Here is a 24,876-nt window from a genome sequence, read left to right on the forward strand (position 1 = left end):
GTAGAAGAGTCAAATCAAATATTACAGTTCAAAATTCATTCTAGGCTTTGCTGTCTTCATGGGTTTTTACGTGCCTACCTAATTCAACGAGTATCTGTTGACATCTATCTGATCGGTGTCCTATCCACACTGGTTCTACACGGGTGCGTATGCCTACTTGTAGCCTTAGTACCAATTTTTTTTCCTCATCTCTGGCTACGGCAGCAGCTATAGTCACTTTCTCTTTGGACTCCATTTTCCGCCGTGGCCGCAGCTCAAGATAATAGGAGATAGTAGTTCTATGGGCTGCCTGATAAATCTTAACAGGTTCTTCCCTTCCTTCTAACTGTCGAGTTCATCCTTTGATTGAGCGCTTGGCATTCTTTTATGCTTCGAGCGTCCTTTAATTTCTGCAATATGAGCGTCCTTTAGTTTTTTTTGCATTAGATTCTTATTATAAACCAAAACAACAAAATTCATGAAATAAAAGGTTCTGCCCACAACATTCTGCAGAAGGCAGTAATCTTGCTGTCATCAATAGTGTTGTTATGCATGAACATGATGAACATAGCGAGAGCGCGTTGAAAGAGGGGTTGAGTCTTGAGATTTGGACATAAATATCCCAACTCAAAGGCTACATTAGTAGATGCGTACCAAAGTCAACAAGATTGCCTTTCTAATATCTTTTGCCAATTATGCTTAATTTCGGACAAGACCATTCTCTTTTTGTTCTGTCCTCTAGTTTTGGGCTACAAGAGATCATACATAATCTTACACAAATGCTATGCCCACCGAAGTCGGATTCCGAAAGTGTGCCTCCCAGCAAATTTTTTATTTAATAATTAAAGAAGTATTTTTTTTAATAATATTATAAATTTTTTATTTTTTTTAAAAATATTTATGATGATTTAAAAATACATGAAAAAAAAAAAGTGAAATATACTTATCGGAACACTTTTTTGATGACTGTTGTGTCACTCATAATCTTATATTCAGTATAAATGCCGTCCATTTATTTTTTAAAAAATAAAAAATATAAGATTTATATAAAAAATTAAACCTTTAATAATATATATATTTTTAAATACGCAGTATTTGTAGAACCCATTTAGTATTACTCTAACAGCTATAAAAGAACGCGAATTCAATTTAGTTAGCTGTCCAAAGATTCTTCCACTTAAATAGATAGCCCCAGCTGAGGAACATTTACTGATTTTAGGCTTATATGTGTATATGAAATATGTTATTTATAATTTGATTAACTATCTACTGTAAAATTTATTATAATTACAACAATGAGAAATTTAATTTAGAATTCTTATTTTTTACGTACCAATGATGCGAAAGTTTTTCACATTAATTATGCTAAACAATATTAATATTTTATTTTTTTAAAATTATAGTAAATCTCAAAGTGATGTATTAGCACATCAATTTATTCGTAGGAAAGTTCTATAAAAAATTATTAGTCGGTGGGATATGTTTTTATTTGTATTAATAGCTTTGATACTCATTATCTTTATATATTATATTTATTTTAATTTATTTTTTTAATTTTTGATTTTATTCTTTTTAAATGAATTGAGTTTTTTTATTCATTTCTATATAATAAAATTTAGCTCTTAAAAAAAAAGGCTGAGGAGAGAGAGAGAGCGCGCGCGCGCGCGAGGGACAGAGGCATAGAGCTAGCTAATAAAGACTGTTATGTCCAAACCCAAAAGGCCAGCCATGACCAAACTAAGCACCACCTACACCATCTCCACTACCACCCCAACCGTTCTCCTTCTCAACGCCGTTACAAATGCCGTCGCCTTTCTTAATTCTCCGTTAGTCTCCCTCTCTCCTTGCCGCAATGCCTCACTCAGCGGGCCACTCCGCCGCCACTGCTAGCTTGTACTGCAGCGAGGATGTCGTCGACGTCACTTCCTTGGACGCAGATACGTGGATCTCCAATCAGACTTCATCATCGTCTCTCTCCGTTCATCCTCCGCCCTCCGATGAGTCCACCATTTCCGCGCTCGTCGACTCGGAACTCCTCCACTTTCCCATCCCGGACTACCTCAGACGCTGTCGTGACCGCTCGATCGACGTCACCACTCGCCAAGACTCCATCGACTGGATCTTAAAGGTACACAGTTTGCTTTACAGATAGAAAGTACGTGCGTGGGTAGGTATGTATACATTAAATATACGGTATCTAAAGGTAGTGCGGATGTTGAATTTTCGATTGGTTGCTGTGGTGGTTTTCTGCGTGACACAGGTGCACGCGTACTATAACTTCAGGCCGGTTACAGCGTTCCTCTCCGTCAACTACTTCGATCGTTTCCTCTCGTCCCATTCTTTACTGGTAGGAGTAATTTCCCGGGAAAAAACACTTGATTTTCGGAAGAAATTCCGGATTCACCGGGAGTGTGTCTGACACTGAGCTTTGCTGATCGTCTTGTTTTCATCTCAGCAGCCAAATGGGTGGCCGCTTCAGCTGCTATCAGTGGCGTGCTTGTCTCTAGCGGCGAAAATGGAGGAACCCCAGGTCCCACTCCTACTGGACCTCCAAGTGTTTGAGCCCAAGTTCGTGTTCGATCCCAAAACGGTGCAGCGAATGGAGCTCCGGGTCATGTCCCTTCTCAATTGGAGATTGCGCTCGGTCACACCGTTCGATTTTCTCGACTATTTCATCTCCAAGCTTCCATCTTCTTCCACTCCAAGATCCGAGCTCTTCAACCTGGTCTTCTCCGCTTGCTCGGATCTCATTCTCAGCACCACCCGCGGTAATCCAAACCCAACCCAATCCCAGCTACTTTTCGGATTCTGTTTTTTATACTAGATTATTACTAACAGTTTAAGTTTATACTTTATAATATTATGTTTCAGTGGTAGATTTCTTGGGTTATGCGCCATCGACATTAGCAGCAGCGGCTGTGCTTTGTGCTACTGCTGATGCTTCTGATTCACCGGTGGTCGATGGCAAATTGCCTGTTGTTTTTCACGAGAGAGTAAACAAAGTATTATTCTGGCGTCTATATAATATAATTTTAATTCGTTGTTGGGCTTGTTTCGTAAATAAATGTCTCTTTCTCTTTTGCGAGAAATTCAAAGAGAAGCGTGGTGTGTAGAATGTACTGCAGAGAAGGTCATTGAAAGCAGTGTAATACATTTTTGGTCTTTTTCTTTTCTTTTTACCCTTTTTCTATTTTGGGGACAGGAAAGGGTGAGAAGCTGTCACCAACTAATGGTGGAGTACCTGACTGACACGTGCACGGCAGCTTGCCCAAAAGACGGGAGATCTAAGCCGGCGGCTCCGCCCAGCCCAGTCGCGGTGCTGGACGCCGCTGACTGTGGAAGCTGCGAGACGCGTTCCGAGAACCCCGCCACTATTGGCTTAACCGTGGCGGAAGAGGAGCGGCCTATCAAGTGGCAACGATCCTCTGCCCCGGATTTACAGCAGCACTAGATAAGCCCAAACCGGTTTTATTTATCTCTCCTTTTCTTTTAGCGTCAATTTAAAGTTTTATTTTTTTATAATTTGGATTATAAAATGCACGGTCGGGATTGCAAGAAGGTAGGTAGGTATTAGGAAAGAGAGTTTTTTTTTTTTTAATTTCCTTTTTTGTTTCGTTAAAATCGATAAATGATATATGATAAGAGTAAGATGATATATTGTAGTTGATGATATGATGCTGTTATATAACCACTTTTGAAGTAAAAGCTGCGGTGGGTTTCGGCTACTTTGTGGAGTTTAGTCAAATACGCACATTTACTGTCTATACTACTCTAGTCCAATGATGTTTCTCTAATTCACAAAGCCCCCGACAAAGGAGTCTCTCTCTCTCTCTGGCTCTCTTGATTTCTCTTGATTGATGAGTGTTATATTGGACCCATTGATTGTTGGTGCTCGACGGTTATATCTCGAATCCGTAGATGTCGAACCAGGATCTAACCTACATATTCGACATCATTGCTGAGACACGTGATAAAATTATAGTAAATCGCAAAAAGAAAAATCAAATTTGATAGGTGGAAAGTTGGGGGCATGACGGGCAGAAGCCACGTAAGAGGTGGTGAAAGGGTGGGGGAGAGAGGAGATTTGGAGGGAAATTATGTGAGTGGAGGGGGTGGGAGAGACAGAGAGGTAGAATCAATCGGGTCCGTACACGTGTAAGAATGGAGTTTGGAGAGTGAACAGTCGGAATAGTGCCACTACAACTAATAAAGGGGAAGGCAATGATTTGATTGGATGGACGGTATGTGTGGGGTGACAGAGATTGGGGGTGGAGACCACCACATAGAGGACACATCATCTCAGAGCTTGTAAGCGAACAGAAAGCTCGTGTGCGCCACTTGGCCGCCGCCGCCCCCACCCCTTCCAGAAAAACAAAAAAAAGGATAAATTTACACCTCTTTTATCATTAGTTTACTATTTTTTTTAAACTATTTCAATCTGTATTAAAAAGTTTAAAACATAATATTTTTACATAATTTAAAAAAAAAATAAATTCAATCAATTAATATAATTAAATAATAATAATTAAATAATAAAACAGTAGTAAAATAAGTATAAAAATATAATTTTTTAAAAAACCCATTTGATTTGGACTATTTTGTTGATGTTAGAGAGAGAGAGAGAGAGAGAGAGAGAGAGAGGTCGTAGGATCACAATAATTGGAGTGGTTGGCCTTCTAGTTTCAATCGCAGCACCACCAAAACATGGGATCGACTCCTCTGCCTAGAGCTTTCTATTTTCTTCTTTATGGTTTGAAAGAGGGCTAAAAATGGGGAGCACAAGTTAGTGGCTGGGATTCCCCATAAGAGTGGTCAAGGTTGGGCCCCATTCCAGGCTGTTTAAAAACCAGCTTTCTTTCTTCATCAAATTTTCCTGCATTGCACCGGACCGGACCGGATGGGCGTGTTCAGATAAGAAAGATTAATGAGGTAATTGTTGCAAGGGATTTCTTTTTTTTTTTTCTTTTCTTTTAGGTGGGGACATGTATAACGTGGAATTCTGTTTTTTTATTGGGTCCTCGTACAAAGTAATTATTACATGTTGTGAGTAAAAACACATACTACTTCCAATGTTATTTAAAGAGAGTTTCTGTTGTAATAATTTTATCTGCCAAAAGAGTGGAGTGTGCAAATGGAAAGAGTGGGCCTTGAGAGTCTGAGACCAGGGAATGGACCCCTCTCTGCTCACAAGGCGACAGATTCACGAGCATACTTTTAGTGATAGTACGGAAAGTTTTCCCCCACAGGCACAGGCTTTCCAAGAGTCTTGACCATTTAGGACTGACTCAATAGAGGAGGAGCCAAGCCAATGAATGAGACAAACCAGCATTGACAATCTTTTTGAAGCAACTCATGACCTCCGATCCCACCATCTCCCCTCTTCACGTGAGCTCATGAACTACACCTTCAACGCCCAATCCCCATCTCTTTCCTCTTTAATTGATCAACCACGGTACCTCCCTCCCTCCCTCGTCAATGTGCTTTGTCGTTATTATTATTATTATTAGAAAAAATAGTCTGCCGAGCTCTATTTGATCGTTTGTATAATTTTTTTTATTTAATAATTAAAGAAATAATTTTAAATATATTAATATATTTTTTTATTCTTTAAAAGTATTTAAATATATTAAAAAATTAAAAATTAAAAAATTAAAATTAAAAATTAAAAAAATAACACGTACCGTCCAGCGAAAAAAGTGAGGTGGCATAATAACCCCTCTCTTATTATTATTACTACTAAACGATGAGTTTTGTTACTGATAACAGATACCGATAGCTGAACCGATAAGAATAAAAAAAAAATTTACATATTTTTTAAATATCTTTAAAAATATATTTAAAAAAAAAAATTTAAGTCACTAATAAACACTTTCTTACCCATTAAGTTTAGAAAAAAAAACGAAGTATCGATTGATTTGGAGTCAAATTCATCGGTCCCTGGCATTTTCCTATTATTATTGCCATTCCTATTGTTAACCCTTGCTTTGCTCTTTTATGGAAGAGCAAACTTCAAGTAGGAACAAGAGTAGACAATAAGATGGACAAAAGTGTCGAAATTAACGGGGGATTCAGAAACTATGGATCCCACAAAGATTATAATACCTATAAAAACAGAGCAAATTAGATTCTCAAACATTTCACTTATATAAGCATGAAAATCCAATGGTTCAACCATAAGTTTTCGAATTTGGCAACTGATATCAATTCTAAACCTACTTCTTTCTCTCTCTCTCTCTCTCTGCCTGTGAATGAATACCATTATTACTTCTACAGCATGCATGATTGATTGAGAGTCGAGACAATGCACTAAAAGCCACACGCTTAAAATCTCCAAATAAAAGGAAATTGCATTTGAAGGAAGGTGATAATTATTAAGCTTTTTTTTCTCGCGTCTTCATACTCAACCCCAATGCTGACAGACACGTTGCTACGTCTTACTTTAGTTTTAGTGGGTGTCATGGCAGCTCCCGAAGCTGAAAATTTTCTTCTTGGTGAAGACCCTGCCGACCTTATGTAAATTTGTGACTTCTTTGTGCCTCCCTCACGCGTAACTTAGGCAGTACTCATACTATCTTCATTGAAATTTGAAACGCATGTCGCACTTGCCTCCATCTTCGCATATTTTTTTCACGTTGAAATTTTGAAATTTTTCTTTTTACTTTAAGGACGCCTCCCTTTCTAGCCTATCAAAAAGATAAAGAAAGAGGGACGGCCACCTATGACCAACCGGATACCATATAAACTACCAAGACTTTCATGGATCAAATGAAAGAAAGGGTCGACTCAACTACAGACTACTTGACCAATATTTATGATGCATCACCACAGTTGGGACGGTGAGCAGTTGAAGATGGCAATAATACTGTTTCTTTAAAATTATTTGCAAACTTTAATTTTAGTAGTCCTCATGTCCCGGTTGCCAAGTGGGTGTGCCTTTGATTTTTCAATATCAATAATTAGCATCCAAGGTGTGAATAGAACTTTGGGACAATAGGATAATTGTAACTATGATTTGGACTGAGTTCATGCGAGATTGTTGAACTTTTCCTAGATATTTTATGCGTGGTTGAAGGATTTACATTAATTTCATGCCCAATTTAGATTTTAAAATACGTTTTTTAAATTTTAGGTTGTAGATTAGAAAGGAATCATATCTTCTTCTCGGGTTTGATGAGGCTGTGTCAAATTCGTTAGGTGCAACCTCTTAAAGTAGTAGAATGCAATGCATGGTGGTATATACTATATGGGCTTGCATGGTGGTGCAAGAATCAAAACTAACATAACTCACCTCAACCCACAAAAAAATTCAACGCTGCCGAGGCTTTTTCTATTTCCTATTTGGAGTTTCAAATAATTTCTCCTCCTCAAAACATCAAACTCACTGAACCTTGGCAAAGTCGATTGCTTGTTTCTCAGATGTGGGATTGATCTTATAAAAGTGCTGCAAATAATCCCTAAGCGCCACCTTCTTGTAAACCTCATGCTCCATGGTTGCATTGATCCTTACAGGCTCAATCTCAGCCCGGGAGGGTGGATTGTAGAACAAAGCAATCGAGAATCGGTCGGCATCCATTTGGGTCACAACCCTGTGCCATGGGCTCTTCAACCTTCCATTGCTCATTATCTCTAGGATGTCTCCCACATTCACCAGCAATGTATCCCGTGGCCATGGCACCGCAACCCACTTTCGGTCCCTGAGCACTTGGAGTCCTCCGGTGGTGTCAAATTCCATTAGGAGAGTGAGAGCACTTGCATCCGTGTGTGGGGTGATGCCCAGGGCAAGGTCAGGCCTCGGACATGGTGGGTAGTAGTTCACTCTCACATTAACCTCACTATCTTTATGATGGAAATAATGCACAAAAACATGTCTTTCCAGTGAAAAGGATTCGGCAAGGGCTTCGAGTAGGTCGTTGAAGACCTTTCTTGATTCTTTGACGTATTTCTCTATGGCTTGCCTGTCATTCCCAATGTCATTTACTTTGATGAAATCTTCTATTAAACTAGTGACGATCGTCCATTATGTGAATCAGTAAACGTACCTGAAATTATTGGGTTTCTGAGGCCAAACATGGAGTCCCTCAGTTGCTCCTTCCGGGGCTGCTTTCATGGTCAGCCGATCAATCCAATCCAACGGCTGATCTTCCGACTTGACAAAATTCCGGCCATAACCCATGTTGTCGACATTCGCATAAGATCCAACACTCGCTTTCTTCTCTTCAAAAGACAAGCCGAAGAACTCCTTCACAACATCCTTAACATCGTACAAAACATCAGCGGGCATCCCATGGTCGGTGATTAAAAACATGCCCCATTCTTGGGCACCACTGGCTAGCTTGGCTAGCTCGTGGGCTCGACCTTCGGGCTCGGACCCCAGCCGTAACTTAGCCATATTGATGGATGGAAAGGTATTGACCTCATGGACGAGAGAGGGTGTGGTTGGTTGGTCGGGGCGCAGTTTGATGAACTTATCTGGCAAGTAATGGAGTCCTTGGCGTGCTAATTCCTGTACCACGGGGACTCTTGAGATTCTCAAACGGTCCTTTTGGTCGATGAAGCTAGCTAGATGGAAGCAACCTTTGTCTTCCTCCATGTTGGTGACTTGCGAGTAAGGGGGTTCAGGTCGGTTTAGATTGTTCAGAAGAAAATGTAGATAAGATTAGAGAACTAACGAGTGGAGCATTTGCCAAAGTTGTGGCCTATATGACATAACTGAGTTCTGAATTCGATCCCAATTCAAAAAAAAAAAAAAAGAAAAAAGAAAAAAGAAAAAAGAAGAAAGAAGAGGCTGAAAATTATGCCAATCAATTTTGTTGCTGTAGAGATTCGACAATTGTTTGGACTTCTCTGGACTGGACTGGACAGGACAGGACAAGTAAGCCATTTTCGTCATTGAACCACTCTATCAGTAACGATCTAACAGTTCAAGCAGGTAGCCTAATTGGACTGTTATTGTGGTTATGGGCCGATGGCAACACCAACGGCCCAAAGTATATGATGATTGATTTTATACGAAACTTTTTTTTTTTTTTTTTTTGATAACCAATGATTCATTCATTCATTTCAAATAATAAAGTCTTTACATAACATTATTTCTATCAAGTCATACAGCTTGTGATACAAAAGAAGGATAAGAGCCCCACCACATTACAATATCCTCAACATTCCATGCATTTCTTGCTAATTGGTGAGCTGCAATATTACCCATCCGGTTGACATGTAAAATCTGCACTTCTTGAAAATTCCTAATCATACGACGAATATCATTTATAAGAAATGCAAAATCAGTGAGAAAAGTAGTTTGAGATTGCAATGTATTTACAAGTGGTTCTTTATACTTTAATTTAATGATATTTAGATAATTATTTAACAATTTATTATTCTAATAGCTAGTAGCCTCATAAAAATTAGTAGTTATTATTTTATATTTATATTAACATTATTCATTTAAAATAGAATTATAAGAAAATAGATTGTATGGGTTATGAGTGATGAAAATGAGAAGCATACCCACGTGCCACTGTAACGTAGCCAAGATGTAGGACGGCAGAAGTGCAAGCCACCTGTACTTATTTATATACATATATTTATAAATGTATGTATGATGAAGAAATAGATAGGATTTTTTTTTATGAAGTAATATTATATATAATTTTGAAATGTGTAAGTATTGTGTAATCATTTTGAAAAAGAGTGAGATATATTATTAACAAATTAATTTATTTGTATGTGAATTTTGTATTTATTTACTTTTTTTAAAATAATTGTACGGTACTTACACATTCACGATTGTAAATATCTTTTCTATTTTTTATAAGATTAGGGTTAGTTTGATAAGAAACCATTTCATTTTATTTTATTTTATTTTATTATTATAATTTTTTAAAATTCTCACATAAAATTTAATAAATAATTTAATTTTTTTAAAATTTAAAATAATAATAATAATATTAAAAAATAATATTTTATTTCACTATTCAAACAAAGCATGATCCTATAAACGACACGCATGGTAATGGAGAGTGGGGAAGAAAAAGCGAAGGAAAAGGCAATAAAATCTTATCTCGAAAAAAAATTCATGTCCGCATCCCAAAAGCAGCGGAACACACGGCACTCCCACGCTGTGGTCGTTCGTGGTGGTGTGCCCTCGTACGTGTTTCCGTACTATGTACTTTTGCTAAACGACAAATCATCGATTGACTGATATTACCGGCAGTATGTGTGGCGTGGGCCTCCTTCCCATGGGAACCCTACCTCCCTCCCTCCCTCCGGGCGTGGGAGCCAGCTTGGATGTCCCTGTCTCGCCGACCCCTTCCTTCATGCACTCTTTTTAGTGATAAGTTACTGTCTCTTATTATTTATTTATTATTTTATTATTTTTTAAATATTTTTAATCATTAAAAAAAATTAAAAATACATATAACTTTATTAATATTTACTTTTTTAACGATGAAATAAAATTAAAAATTAAAAAAAATCAAAAAAATAATAATAAATAAATAGTAGAAAGATAATAACTCTATTATTTTCTTTTTTTATATTTTATTTTTGATAAATTCCGTTCTTTTGTTCTATAAAAATATTTTTGTCACAAACACATAAAGTAACATGTCTTGATATTGTACCTTAGGTTATAAAATTATTTTTATTATAAAACAGATATAAAATATTACATAAAGTCACATCATTTTTATGAATTTATTTTTATATAATCTTTTTATATATGTAACATTTATCTAAGTTTTATTTTTCGAAATTAGGAATAATTATTATTATTATTATTATTGAAGGGTGCAGTTGTGGATATTACTTGGTATGCTGTTTTTCAGTGATTAGATGATCTGTAACCAGCTTTGCTGATTTATTTTTTTAATGAATAAAAGAAGCACTACCTTCCAATGATACCAGTTCCGGATTTTGCGTAGTTTACTAGAAATATGTGGATGTTTTGCTGACATTAGAGTGCACCTTCAAGGAATAACTATGAAGGTTTTTTTTTTTTTTTTTTTTTATAATTATTTTTATGATCTTGGTTAGGAAGCTTTTACGAATGGATAGGTAGAGATTACAAAGTATCATATTTTTTTAATTATTTCTTCTTAAGGTAATTAATCAATTAACTTGAAGCACACTCATTTAATTAGTTGATTAGTTTGTCTCCAGCGAGGAGGTCGAAACAGAATCATGGCCCATTAATAGTGAAGCCCTAAATCAGCAATTGACAATAATATGGCCCAGATTAGCTGTATTGGACATGGGCACATACCGATACTCCCTCCAATCAATGGAGAGAGAGAGAGAAGAGAGAGAGATTTGGATGGCTATTGTTTTTTTTCCTCCTCTCAAGAAAAACATAGATTAAAATAAGTGATTACAAAGATACAAGATTCTATGGAGTAGAGTCCTCAATAATTGTTCCAAAACAAGTAAAAACAACACCAGCAAATATAAATAAAAATAAAAAGCGGGTTCTCGAATCAAAAGATTGATTCTAACCCATGTTCTACAAATGGGATGACATGTAAAAACGGTTACAATGTTTGATAAACAGATTAAAAAACTACAACTAAAAGTCGTAGTCAAAAGGAGCGTGCTGCATTTTGCTGATCTGGTCTGGCTGAGGGAGACTATCATCGACATTTTATCTTAATCAGTGGTTATGGAAAATAGAAACATAGGAGAATAACAACCAATAGATAAACTGATACATTGGTATAGGACTGCCATTGGCTGTGGTGGCATTTGAAGATCACGCGCTACACTAGGAAAAAGAAGAACAATCGGATCTGAGGGAGCCGAAGCTGCTGACCCTGGCACTGCCGCTCGTGATGGCTGCAGACTCCACTTGGGAAGGCGGTGCCTAGAACCCATGCGCATTGTAGGCCGCACGTGAGACACACGCGCCACTCGTTTGAACGATATTCTCTTACCGTCTAATAGATCAGCGACTTGGGAGTCCAATAGTAGAGCGCGTGGTAGCCTTGGAAGGCCGAAAAGTAACAAATTAGGGTATCTAGGTGCTATCACTCATTCATTAATTAATGAGTGATCTGAGGGAAAATTTTCACATGGGTATTAAAATTCCTGTGGTGCCATGTGAGTCTTGAGAGATTTAGAGCTCTCTGTTTTCTTTCCCCTATTTTCACCCATTTATAAATTATATACCTTTAGATGCCTATCAAATGAAATAGCCATCATCCTCAAATTATAGCATAGACTATTATAAGACTATGGAGCACTTTCAATAAACACGTGAAAGATTATTAATTATTTAAGGAAAAGCTTTTCGTGCGTGCACTTTTTTTTATTTGACTTCACATGCATCATTAACTTTTTAACCTTTTAATTTTATTGGAAATATAACCATAAATCTTGATCTTTTGTTTTTCCTTAGCATAATATAAGAAATTACTTGCATCCACTTGATATTATTAAACTTATGGAACATAGGGTGAGGCTTGCCAAATTTATACTAGGCCAGCAGACATAGGTCTGCTGAATTCATTAGCGGAGAAAACTTATAATATTTATATAATACCGATGAATTAAAAATAATAAAAAAATTATTTAAAAATAATAATAAAAAAGAGCAAAGCAAGTAGTCCTCCATGATATTACTTCTAGCTGCTGATAATACCATCATAATTCCACCCTCCTTTCTACATTTATGGAACAATATTGCGAAGATTAAGGGTGAAGGAAAATGTTAATTGAATCAATAAAAATGATCAATTGAATTTTTAATTTTTTAATTTTAATTTTAATTTTTTTACTTAATGATTAAAGAAATGAATATTAGTGAATTGATATATTTAAAAAAAAAATATTTAAAATTGTGTAAAAAATGATTTAAAATAAAAGAAAAAAAAATAAAAAGTGGATTTACACTCATAGATATACTTCATTCGTTTAAATATCGGTCCAAGTAACACTGTCCTAAGAGTGAAACAAGATACCATTTTTTCTAAAATGAAAAAAAAAAAAAGAAAATATATTATTTATTATATAAATGGGGGGAAAAAAGAAGAAGACCATTTAGGCGTAAAAGGAAGAGTATGTGGAAAAGAAATGGCGGATTTTACATTGGTAGTAGTACACAAAGGATCATCAACTGTCAATTTTTATGGAGTAAATTTAGTAGAAGAATTTTAGGTTGAAGTGCGTGTGCACGTGCATACATGTGTGAATATATGGGAGGCCGAATATGCATAAGCACACGTGCCCACATGTGTGTGTGAGTTCTTGGAGGCTGAGTAAATTTTTGGTAGAGAAATCTCTCTGTCTCTCTCTCTGTCTGTCTGTCTCTCTGGTTATGAATGTGATGGCATGTGGATTCATAAAAACCCAGTCAACTACAGAACTTACACTCCTGGCCCCAAGAAATTTCTACAGTCTCCACTCATGCTGTCATGCCATAAAAACTTGTTTTGTTCTTTTTTTTTGAAATGATCTCTTGGAAAATATGTTAGATAGTGAGAGAGATATGGGAGAGAGCCTCCAATCAGAGGACATGCACTGACAAGAACCTAAATATTTATGTCATTTTATTTTGGTGTTCTGCAGCATCAAAAGCCTAATATGTTCGTTCTCTTTACCACACTTTCAATTCTTCATTCCAATTGATTAAACATTACCTGTGCAGAGATTCAAAAAGGAGGGAAATTTGAGTAAAATGAGAAAAAAATACTAGAAAGTATTCACTGTAATCTTGAAAATGAACCTCCCATCTTTCCATATTTCTGCACTAGCAGAGGACCACATATACCTGGTGCACAGGATAGTTCATAGATATGGATATAAATTATAATAAGCCAACTAGACCAACCATATTAATCAAATCAGAGATTGTCACTAAATCACGCACAAAAGTGAAGATAAGAGTTTGCCATGAGAGAGAGAGAGAGAGAGAGAGAGAGGTGCATTACTGCAGAAAGGATAGGTGTCCATATACGGTGGAAGGGAGAAATGGACGTGTACCTGGTTTAGTTGAGGTACACAGTGCCTTGCTGTCTAGCATGTGAAGTTGTGGCTTTTCCCCTTCTCTCTCTCTTACATGCACCCTCTTATAACCCCAGCCCCAACTGGCACTTCTGATTCATTCACTTACAGGCCCGAGTAGGGGGGGAGAGTCAGGACAAAACTAGTCTAGGATTTTAGTCTGATTTCCTTTGGATTTTCCCTCACACCCCATTTCCACTCTTCCCATCTCACACTACTTGGTGAGAAAACAAAGTAGTCTTAAGAGTGGAGCGCTAGGAAGCTTGAGCACGAGTGACTCTCAGTTTAGTTGTCTCTCTTTCTTGATAAATTTCAGGGCTTATAGAAGAAAACCCATTTGGGATTTCCTTTGACCAAATTAGAGGAAAATGAATGTGTTTGATTCAGAATGCAGCAGTGGGTGCGAGTCTGGTTGGACTTTATACTTGGAACACTCTTTTCTTTCTCCAAATGTTTCAAGTAGAGATACTGGGATTCTAGATAGAAACAATCGTTTCTGTGATGAATATAAAGATAAAAGAGCTAAAGAAGAGGCTAAAGAAGAAGAAGAAGAGGACCTGTCTATGGTTTCTGATGCATCTTCTGGGCCTCCACATCTCTTTGAAGATGAAGGTTACGTCAATGATGATAGTGGGTGCTTTTACCCTGCGTCCAGAGCCGCCACATTGGCGAAGAATGTGGGGAAAAGGCAGAAAATAAAACAACACCGACACCGTGAAGATCACGAACTGAATGATTTTCTCGATGACACTGCTAGCTCTCCTGTTATCAATTTCTCCTGGGTAAGTTCGCATATATAGCACCCTTAACTAAAGTAATATCCAAAAATAGCATGATCCAGATGGTGTTTGCTAGGAGAAATTAATTATTGGATTATATTTTCTCTGATGGTTCTTTAATATTTGGCAGAACAACTTCACTCTTGACAATAATCAACCTTCAATGGAGAGTGTCTTGGGTTTTTCCCAAGGTTTCTCAGAAACTCGTTTTGAGGTACTTGCCCCTAACTCTTTCTGGGGTTTGATCGAAGCTTTTACTTCTCTTTTGTAAATAATTATACAAAGTATATTTATAGCTGGTGCATTCTCGCAGCGTACACCTGCATTCCAAGACCACTTTGGTTTTTCAAAGTCCACCCTGCCTGCAAACCAGCTTCAGAACAACCAGTTTAGTGCTGCTTATTAATATATTTCTTAGTTTAAATTCTAATACCATGGTACTATTGAAAGCTTGAATGGTTATGATTCATTGCTTGAGCTATTAACATGCTAATGATTGTTCGTAATTAATCAACCTAAATTTTTCTTCTTTACAGGTGGCTTGAAGGGAAGAGGTTAGGATTGGGATGAGGTGATTTCCCTGCTTCTGCCGCTGATGCTGTTGTTACTATAGAAGTTGCTCTGAATGAAATGATGGAATGGCTGTCAAAGTAAAGGAGCTGAATCTCAAAAGGGATCTTGTTCCATGCCTTTTATTTTCTTTTCTCTGCTTTTGCCTGTCAATGCAGTGGGAAACAACCTGAGAGGAATGCTTGGAAATAAATTTCTTGTTTGTAAAATTTTAATTTCCTTGTCAATGAATAGTGGGTACAAATCAGCCTTGTCTTTTAGGCAGTCTCCATGCTGTCATGCCAGCTCTTGTTTTTCATGGAGCCCCATGCAGTCTTTATATCACTTATTTGCATCTTTAGATGCTTTTAACTAATTTTACTTCAAATGGCAATGAGAGCAAAAACTGGATGGTGGATCTGCAATCCAGCAGAGCACTTTTTAATATCTGCTTCCGAAAGCTCTGGAAAATTGCTATGGAAATGGATGTTCACTGAAAACTTGGGGCTTACTGGGTGTTGCCTCAGTATTCTTATTTATTTTCACATTTTTCACTACTCACATATGTTGTGTCCTACCTAAAAACATAAATCAGATATGTCGTGGTTATTGGAACTTGCAGATTGCAACTCCTAGCTGCCCTCCCTCTTATCCTTCCTCCTCTGCTTCCCACACTAAATCCCTACCAAATCTTATGACGCACGCACATCAATCTTTCAGCAAATTCCAGTCATTCTCACCCATCCAAACTACAACAAACGAAACCAAGTCCTCGGAAGTGACCGTAAAAAAAGGAAGCAAGAGATTAGCAAATTAATCAGAAAGTAAACAGGTAGCGAGAGATAGCGATAGAGCTGTCATGCAGTTTTAGTAATGCGTTGGGTGCTTTTGATATTTCTTTAAACCATAACTTTTTAACAAAGGACGGAATGAAGTTAACTACTCATTATACATATCATCTAAACACATAATTATAATGTTATGATTTGATGGAATCCCTTCAAATCTTTGTTGAAAAGCTTACTATTGTAGGAGAAGAACCAAATCTTAGAAAAGGCTCGGGCACTAACAAGGACAATAAACTTGTGTCTCTGATAATCCAGACAAGGTTCCATCCGTCCTGATAGTTCTTTTCCTCATGACAACACGACAGTTTAGGCTTAATCTGCACATGAAAAATAATGCAGGAAAATGAAAAGTATTATGGGTGATGGGCAATCAGTACAGAGTGCACGGATGAGGCGGAAATGCCAAACTTGATGGGGGAATATTTCATATGCATCTCCATGACCCTTTTTTAAGTCCACGAGATCCTGCCTGTGATCTTTCTGACCTAATGGAACATGCCCCATTTTGTTTAATATGTCATCTTTATCTCATTTGGAAGGATCTTCATTTCTCAAATATTTTATGTATACGACATTTATTTATGCAAGCCTGTCCGCCTTTGAAGCTGTCCTTGGACTTGATGTCATGCACAATTATGTGTCTTTCCCTGGATTTCTTTATTCCTCTTACTATTCCCAGTCAGTTCCTACTCAAATAAAATAAAGTTGGGTTTCTGCTAGAAAGGTTGAGAAAGATAAAGAAAAGATAGGACTTGGGAATTTAGGATGTCCAAATTTTAAGCTTTGCTCACATGCCCCTTTTTCATATTTAATTCTCTGGTTCAGTAATGGAGTCTTCCATCTAGTCAACAAATTGCAGAAGGAAAAGAAAAAAAGTGGAAGCAAGATAATGACAAATAAGAAAAAATAAAATAAAAAAGGAGAAGGTGTTAAGTCTTTGCCTCACTGTATTCCATCATCATATTGGATAAGGAGGATCTAAGAGGTATGGGAGAAACTTCTTCTGCCCTTCCAACCACCGCCAAAACAAAACCTTCAATTTACTGAAACATATAGAGAGGGGGAAGGGAGGGGGGCTTTGTTGTTTCTTACAAGAGCTCTGATATCTACTTGTGTCTGCAATGCTGTGTTAACTTCGAGTGTTCCCATTTCTTTAGACAAAACGTCTCCACATACCTTATCATCTCTGCCAAGGACATGAATATGTTATGAATCAGGAAGCATGGAAGCACTAGGTCCACTGTCACGACCAAAGAGTTGACAGTACCAATAATAGTGAAATCTAATTTTGGCAGAGGGTGCTTTTGCTGGTTGTGGCCAATTATTATCATCAGAACTATGATGTGTCTCGTGACAGGACCAGTAAATTGATTTCAACATAACTTGTGTGCTTGAAAGAAGGGAACATAACACATAAATGCATATCCTATTTTCTTTCAAGCCAGGGCGCTGAACATGCATTTTAACTCTCTCCACTGTAAAGATGAATCTGCGGCACAGTCTGCAAAGTTCTGGAAAGGGTGGATAAATCTCTTAGCTATGAGGCCCCCGTAAATCAATACATGTAAGCCATAGAGATTCTTCTTATCTATACACCTAGTTTGGTATTTGGCAACACTCGCAGAGTTTGTTTTATATTTCAGTATAGTTAAGCAAAAGCTGGATCTTCATGACTGAGCTCCTCAAGATTTTGTCCAAACCAGCAGATCCACAGGCGGACTCACATCGGGGGGAGTAGCTTGCTTTGGTAATTTAGCGTTTATAGAAAATTAAATATTGAATAGAAATTGAGATAGAGATGGGATAACTGAGGGAGAGAGATTTTGAGACTACATTTTATAATTCTCAATTATTGTTAAAATTGAGAAATATACAAACTTTCATTCACATAACTTGATTTTTACAATGAGGAACGTTACATATATATAGCCACAGAAGGCTAACGTTGTATGGAAACTTTGTATGTAAGGGAATGATTTTCTAATTACAAAAATATGGAACTAATTATAAGGATCAGACTAAGTATGGAAACATGTATCAAAGGTAAATAGACTAATTATATAAATTAAATAGATTCCTAGAATTAAGGTGACTGATTTTCGGGAGACGGAGAATCTGAAAAATATGACAACTGTCAATAATTATGTTGAATTATTGATCTCCATTTATAAGAAGATTCCATAAAGCTGAGATAAGATAAGTATCTTCTAAAATCACATCTCTAAATTTAGTAATAATAAAAATCAAATCAAAATAATATCAAGCCTCATTGTTTTGAAATTATCTTCGCCATTCAACATCGCGATATCCTCTGAAGAGCCAAACTCAATATGGCAAATGGGCTTTTCTTTTTTATCCACAACTATCCTATTCATGTTTCGGTTATACAGCAAATACTGAAAATGTGATTCTACAATTATCAATATTCAAATATACGCTTAAATTAGCCCGATGGGCCCAGAATTGTGGCTGAGGTAGAATGCTATCAGAATAAAACTACGAAAAGGGCCCAGAATCACGGATTCTTTGGGCCAAAACATGTCAGCCCAATCCATTGTGCAACATCACAATAGTTACGTTGGGACTCAACCAAATCTCAATCGCATGAATGCTTTCGGTCTCAACTCCAAGTTCAAAGCTCAAACCTTGTGCAGCAATCATAACGCTGTTTTCGTTGTAAAGCCAAACCTGCCCCCCAGGTATTGTATTGGAGACCTGATAAGATATCAAATACCTACAGCTATTTTCCCCTTCACCTATAAGAATTTATAATAAATTGCTTTGGCAAATGAAGTATTTTTTTACCGGAGCATGCAGTTTGCACAGACTCGAATGGCAGAAGGCCCTCCATTGATGTGTTAATTGCCCATAGTTTAAACAGTAAAATGATTGCTCCTCAGCTGGAAATATATATATACAACTCATTCCGTATGGAAAGAAATTTCACGCAAAAAATGAGTATTATCAAATCACCAAAGCAGGAACTAATTGCTGAACATTTGGAACTTGAAAGTGTGGTAGAAGTTGCAGTAAATGGGTGCAAAACAAGTCAAAATGTTGCTTCCAATAACATCTTTTAAGCAGCTTATACAGTTTCAAGAAGTGATGTGAAACGTCCTCTCATTTGTTTCTTTGAAGCCAATCAATAATACCCTTCTCTGCCTCTGAAAGCTGCTCTTGGTTCCCCTTTGAAGCTCCTTCCACAAACTCAAAGTAGTCCTTGTAATTGCGCTTGTAGTAACTATCCAGTCTCTGCAACATAATCATAATAATGATAAAAATGCATCTCAACAGTTTTTTAGTTCTAGAAAGTAGCAACCCTTCTTTTAAGCTCAACGGTTTTAATCCAATATACAAAAAATGAAAGTAGGAAATCTGTGCAGCCAAGAAATTATTCACCTCCTTGTCATTTTTGGACTTGTTTTCCTCTGACTTCTTCAGATACTCTGAAAAGATTATCTAGTGCCAATTAATCAGAAGAATTAAAGAGCGGACGGCAAAGCTAAATATATGGGCACCCAAAAACTTTGACAGAATAGAAAAAAAAAAATGCGATTGAGGCTGAAGAGAGAAATCAATACGTTTAAGAAGGTCAGTCCTGGAGTCAGCGACTTGGGGAGCAGCAACCAGAGTGGATAAGAGGAGGCATCGCCTTCCAATGTCTGACGTGGTGGTGGTGGTTGTTGAAGATGGTGTTTTTCGCTCTCTTCTATGGACAGCCTGCACGTTAGATGAAGCAAACCTGTTCACAGTGACAGTCAGTGCCATCAATATACTTTGGCCTATTGAACTCATTTCAGAGCTACCATTTACAACTCTCTGTGTGGGGTACGAGGACAACCACCAGTTCTATAGAAATATGGATATGACGATAAGGTTTCCTTTCCTACTCTGAGTTCGTATAAGGTTTCCTTTCCTACTCTGACTTCGTGTAACTTATATGAGTTGTGATATACATAAACCTCAAAAACTTATACATAATTTAAAAAATATGTGATTTTAATTTTTTATCCTCATATTTTATATTGAATTGAAATATAAAATATAAGAAAAATAAAATTACATACTTTTTAAATAGTGTGCAAAGTGTGAGGATTATGTATAAAATTTTTCAACTTAAATTACCAACGGTATCTCCTAACACTCAATTAGACATGAGGACTTGTTTGGTTATCTCATCTCATATAATCATTACAATTTTTTCAAATTTCTACACAAACATAATAAATAATTCAATTTTTTTAAATCTCAAAACAAAAATAATATTAAAAAATAATATTAAAAAAATATTTTATTTAATTTTTAACAAAACATATCATCTCATCTCATCTGAACTGTGTAACCAGACGAAGGCTTAGTTAACACTTATCATGCAAATCAAATGCGATGTGCCTTTTTAAAAAAAAAAAAACAGTTCCTCTTTGGAACGAAGGCGCCGATTTTAGGGGTTCTACATACTGAAATAGAATATTTAGGTATCGGTGAATTCCGATATACCGTTTCGAGATTAATTATATATTATATATAAATATTTATATATTTATATGTATAAGTGTGTATGATGTATATGTGTGTATATATATATATATATATATATATATATATATGGAATAATTGAAGATTTATAAAATGAATATTTTTTGAAAAAATCACAAACTTAAGTTGAGACACAAAAAAAAAAAAAAAAAAAATAGAATAGAGAAATTATAAAAAATAATGATATTTGAAAAAAGAGAGAATGAGGGGACATATTTAAAGTTACAAAAAAATTAAAATTATATAAATACATTTTATATTCTAAAATTAATTAAATACTAGTTAAATTTAAAATTTACAAAAAAATCATTTAAACACAAGAAATTATAAAAATGGCCAGAAATAGAATAGAGACCAAAATGCCAATTTTGGCCGGAATGGCTTGAATTTGATAGGAATGGCCGAAATGGGCCAAAATTTGAAGCGAAATGAAACGAGAAAGTATAGTGTATAGATACTGCACTGAAATGAACAAGATATGCAGTTCCTCAATTTCTTTGAGCAAGCAAAAATGACCATGAAAAAAAAAATCATGAAGTTGAGTTCCCACATCATCATAACACAGAGCGCGCAGCTAAATCAAATGAACCTACCAGTAAAATTCCTTCCATGCTGGTCCTCATCTCTTTGTTCATATAGCTGCAACCAAGAATCATCGACAGGAATCACATCTACCCACTTCCACTATGGTAGTTAAGTGACATTTTTCACAAATGCAATGATCCAAAATCAAAACTCCTTCACTAATTTCCCTCGTTCCATGAATCTGAAAGAGTTACGAAAAGAGTTTTCTAATTTCTTTGTTATTTCGTTCAGTTCATTTTCTTCCAGTTTCCTCGAAAACCAAATATGGGTAGCAGAGGTTGTTATAGGCATTGATGAAATAGAGAGAGATAGAAGAAATTACTTGACTTTCATGCGAGCAAGGTGATCGGCGACGGAAGTGTTCTTCTCCATCTTGGTTTCTGGGAGTTACATATGTGGTGTTGCGCGGGTTATGGTAACGCAAATTGATATGATTAAAAATGATAATATTCAAAATAAAGAGCAGTATTACTCGAGGGGTTAAAGTATCAAAGACTTTGATATGAAAAAAAAAAAAAAAAAAAAAAACTTTTTAAGTGAACGATTTCTCTCAAGCCTCGGCGCAACTGATTTATATGTTCATAATTTTCTGTATTCATCTAACCAATGACGCAGAAAGAATTGCTATTGCTGGAACTTCCAAGGCTATTTGAAACTTGTTGATTTAAATTATTTATACTCAGTAAAAGATTAGTTAATATATTGGTTTTCAGTGTTTGGAAGCCTGCAAAATATAGCACGGACGTTATTTAACAGAAAAGCTCTTGCGTTTGAATCGCATGTTGCAACATGTTTATTTTCGAGCAGTCTATGATAGAAATTGTAAGATGTGTAGAAAGTTGTAGTTGTCTGTGCAAAATAAATGCAGCTCAGTTACATACAGTCCACAGGAACTGTAGCATCCCTGATCTCTCCACAGCCAACAGCTCGATTTTGATATTCATGCTAAAAGACCAGTGACCACAAAAACACAGCAAGGGTACAGATTTTTTGGTTCTCTATATAGTATTGTCCAGCAGGACCGGCACAAAGATGCATGAAATTGATGGCCTATCTCTCTTCACCATTCTAGCAATCTCTTGCGTTTATACAAGGCAATAGCAAAGACATATAAGAATATGCTTCCAGCAGTGCTTCCCCCAATAGTCCACATGAACTTTTTTGGCCCTAATACCTGATCCTCGAACAACTCTATTCTGATGTTCATTCCCATAATGCCAGCCACAACAACAAAGGAACTCAGCACAAGAGTTGCTGTTGATAACATGACCCCCATTTGCAGGAGATGGTTCTGTTTGTCGTCCAGCATTATGTTGATGTAGTCCTCTGTGTCGTCTACGTACTCCCTCAGCTTCCAAGAGACAACCACCAGAAAAGAATGAGGTATGCTAACAATGGAAAAGTCAATCGAATGCATGCTTGAAATAAAAGAAACCAGAACAGAGATTTGTTTTTAGAGAAATACCAAATTATTTTGCCACGAGAACAATTGTTTTTGAACTATGTTGGTGCCTATGTTTATAAGAAAGGGAAAGAGAAAACCCCTAAGAGAAAATTGAGTGGTAAAATGGGTTTGCATACCGTGGTTAATTTGTTTAGTGTACCGTCAATTTGCACAAAATATGACTCCAAGACCATTTCAAGCTCCTTTACATCAAGGTTCTTGTTCCCACCACTGTGACTAGTGCTAGTGCGGTTCCCACCAGGGTTGTCAGGGTTATGTCCACCTTTGTAAACATTGGAACACCCACCAGTTTGCAAAGATATTTCGGGAGGCATCATCCTGATAAAATGCAATGGGAAATTCTAGATGCGACAGAAGCCAATAGAAGGTTGTAATTTATAAGATAAAAATGAGACTTATTTAGTTACGTGCCTATCATGCATATCTGATTGAGAGGCTTCATCAACCATTTCATCTATCTCATTCATTGAGGAATCAGAAGAATCTTCTAGGTTTTGATGAACCAACTTTTCTGTCAAATACATTTCAGCCATATCTTCTTCATCATCTAGCAAGTTTTCTAATTCATCCCTTACCTGAACCATCATGAGCATGAGTACCACAATTAAAAGCAAATATGCAAATATGGAATACAACAGTGTGGTTCAATTGTTCTGTCATCCAAACTATATACGAACAACCATGTACAAGGCGTTATCATCTTAACTGATTGATAAAATGCGTATTGGTTCTCAATCCTAACACAGCAAATTAACCTTTTGAACACGTCCGGTTATAGCAACCAAGCGGCTTTTAATATGGCGAACACGGTCCAAATTGAGAGTACTAATCGTTGAAGTCAGCTTATCTAACGCAGAATTAGCCTCCTGATCCAACGTCCTTGCCTAGTTTGGTAACAACGGAGAGGAAATAAAAGTAAGCTATATCAGACACACACAAGCTGACACGCAAGAAAAAACTATCAAATGGAAAAGGGAATAACATTTACTTCGGTTTCTAAGCAACTGCAAGCAGCCTCGAGGCATGCCTCCAATGCAACAAACTCAAATGGAAGAACTGCTGATCCATCTTGATTCTCAATGTCACGCTTCCCCTCCACCTTACTCGACTCATCTCGATTCTCAGACACCCTTGACTCATGCGGTATATCTAGTTCATACAAATTCTTCCCGTTTGAACCATCACCATTGCCCTCCTGAAAAAGCAACACAATAAATAACAAAAGCTACAAAAAGAAACAATAAACCAGCATAAAGAAAAGAAAAGGAGGTCTGGTCTACTCCTCAAGTACTGTCTAAAAGCCATATTGGTCTAGTAATCAACTTTTTTTTTTAGACAAAGTCTAGTAATTAACTTGAATCATAGGTTGAACCTATGATGTTATTATAATCTTTAAATAGTAAGGACAAAATAAACAGAAAATGATTTGAACTTAGGATGAAACTCAAACACGTGTCTAACTAATAGAAAGAGGATATAGCTAGCACGTTAGCTACGAATTAAACCATATGTGGCCGGCAAAACTAAAAACGTAGCACACGTGTCATACATGATTGATGGCATGGACGAAATGATGATATTAAGGAGAGACAAACTGACAAAGTATATCTAAATTAATTAATAACGAAAACGAAACTAAGGGAACCTTACGAAATCATTGACTAGGATAGATACCTCCAACCAACCAACCTGATGTTTAGATGCGTGGTGGTGACTCAGAAGACACCTCTGGAGCTCCTCGATAAAGGGAGTTACAGATGGGTCTCGCAAATTCAGCAAAAGAACCTCATGAGCCGTAATTATGGCTTTTACATGCTCCAGATTGATCACGATCGCCCTCTCACGACCTAGAATGGTTGATGGGTAGGAGAGAATTGGGTCGAGGATCCGGAGGTCTCGGGCGGGGAGACCCGTGCGGCGCATGATGGCATGCTTCCCGGCTTCCACCACATGCGCCTTGCCCATTGTATCCACCACCATCCAGGCCCGAATCCCGGTTCCCTTTTTTCTTAGCCACGTGGAGGCGGTCAGTACCTGCTCTGGGCTGTCTTCTGATTGCCCAATGTCGTCGGAAAGATCACAACGGCTCATCTCTCTTTCTCTCTTCCCCGGTGTCTCTGTGTTTCTTAGTGGGTACTAA

General features: G+C 36.9%; 5 protein-coding genes across 7 annotated transcripts; 2 read left to right on the top strand and 3 right to left on the bottom strand.

The window, feature by feature from the left end:
• The first annotated feature begins 1,645 nt into the window (after positions 1-1,645).
• LOC108979725 (cyclin-D1-1-like) lies at positions 1,646-3,689 on the top strand. 2 transcript variants are annotated; one of them, XM_018950451.2, is made up of 5 exons: positions 1,646-2,107; positions 2,240-2,326; positions 2,435-2,747; positions 2,851-2,981; positions 3,182-3,689. In XM_018950451.2, exons 1-5 carry the CDS (start codon positions 1,832-1,834, stop codon positions 3,428-3,430), a joined length of 1,056 nt encoding a protein of 351 aa, XP_018805996.1. In that variant the 5' UTR covers positions 1,646-1,831; the 3' UTR covers positions 3,431-3,689. The 2 variants fall into 2 exon arrangements, with proteins under 2 accessions (XP_018805996.1, XP_018805997.1); XM_018950452.2 differs by having other exon boundaries at positions 2,438-2,747.
• Positions 3,690-7,239: 3,550 nt separating this feature from the next.
• LOC109019210 (1-aminocyclopropane-1-carboxylate oxidase-like) lies at positions 7,240-8,669 on the bottom strand. The gene is made up of 2 exons (XM_019001455.2): positions 8,019-8,669; positions 7,240-7,934 (listed from the first exon to the last, which is right to left on the bottom strand). The coding sequence occupies exons 1-2, from the start codon at positions 8,567-8,569 to the stop codon at positions 7,358-7,360; spliced, it is 1,128 nt and encodes a 375-aa protein (XP_018857000.2). The 5' UTR covers positions 8,570-8,669; the 3' UTR covers positions 7,240-7,357.
• Positions 8,670-13,984: 5,315 nt separating this feature from the next.
• LOC109019212 (protein SOB FIVE-LIKE 6-like) lies at positions 13,985-15,567 on the top strand. Of its 2 annotated transcripts, XM_019001457.2 has the most exons (4): positions 13,991-14,756; positions 14,884-14,967; positions 15,067-15,140; positions 15,290-15,567. In XM_019001457.2, exons 1-4 carry the CDS (start codon positions 14,343-14,345, stop codon positions 15,321-15,323), a joined length of 606 nt encoding a protein of 201 aa, XP_018857002.1. In that variant the 5' UTR covers positions 13,991-14,342; the 3' UTR covers positions 15,324-15,567. The 2 variants fall into 2 exon arrangements, with proteins under 2 accessions (XP_018857003.1, XP_018857002.1); XM_019001458.2 differs by lacking the exon at positions 15,067-15,140 and having other exon boundaries at positions 13,985-14,756.
• A 3,496-nt stretch (positions 15,568-19,063) lies between these two features.
• On the bottom strand, positions 19,064-20,069 carry LOC109019213. Its single transcript, XM_019001460.2, has 3 exons — positions 19,732-20,069; positions 19,550-19,596; positions 19,064-19,402 (listed from the first exon to the last, which is right to left on the bottom strand). The coding sequence occupies exons 1-3, from the start codon at positions 19,943-19,945 to the stop codon at positions 19,271-19,273; spliced, it is 393 nt and encodes a 130-aa protein (XP_018857005.1). The 5' UTR covers positions 19,946-20,069; the 3' UTR covers positions 19,064-19,270.
• A 2,032-nt stretch (positions 20,070-22,101) lies between these two features.
• On the bottom strand, positions 22,102-24,848 carry LOC109019211 (magnesium transporter MRS2-3-like). The gene is made up of 6 exons (XM_035684040.1): positions 24,426-24,848; positions 23,725-23,931; positions 23,492-23,620; positions 23,148-23,311; positions 22,853-23,054; positions 22,102-22,622 (listed from the first exon to the last, which is right to left on the bottom strand). The coding sequence occupies exons 1-6, from the start codon at positions 24,825-24,827 to the stop codon at positions 22,332-22,334; spliced, it is 1,395 nt and encodes a 464-aa protein (XP_035539933.1). The 5' UTR covers positions 24,828-24,848; the 3' UTR covers positions 22,102-22,331.
• Between the last annotated feature and the right edge of the window lie 28 nt (positions 24,849-24,876).

Source organism: Juglans regia, chromosome 13, assembly GCF_001411555.2.
Source record: "Juglans regia cultivar Chandler chromosome 13, Walnut 2.0, whole genome shotgun sequence".
In the NCBI taxonomy this organism is placed as follows: domain Eukaryota; kingdom Viridiplantae; phylum Streptophyta; class Magnoliopsida; order Fagales; family Juglandaceae; genus Juglans; species Juglans regia.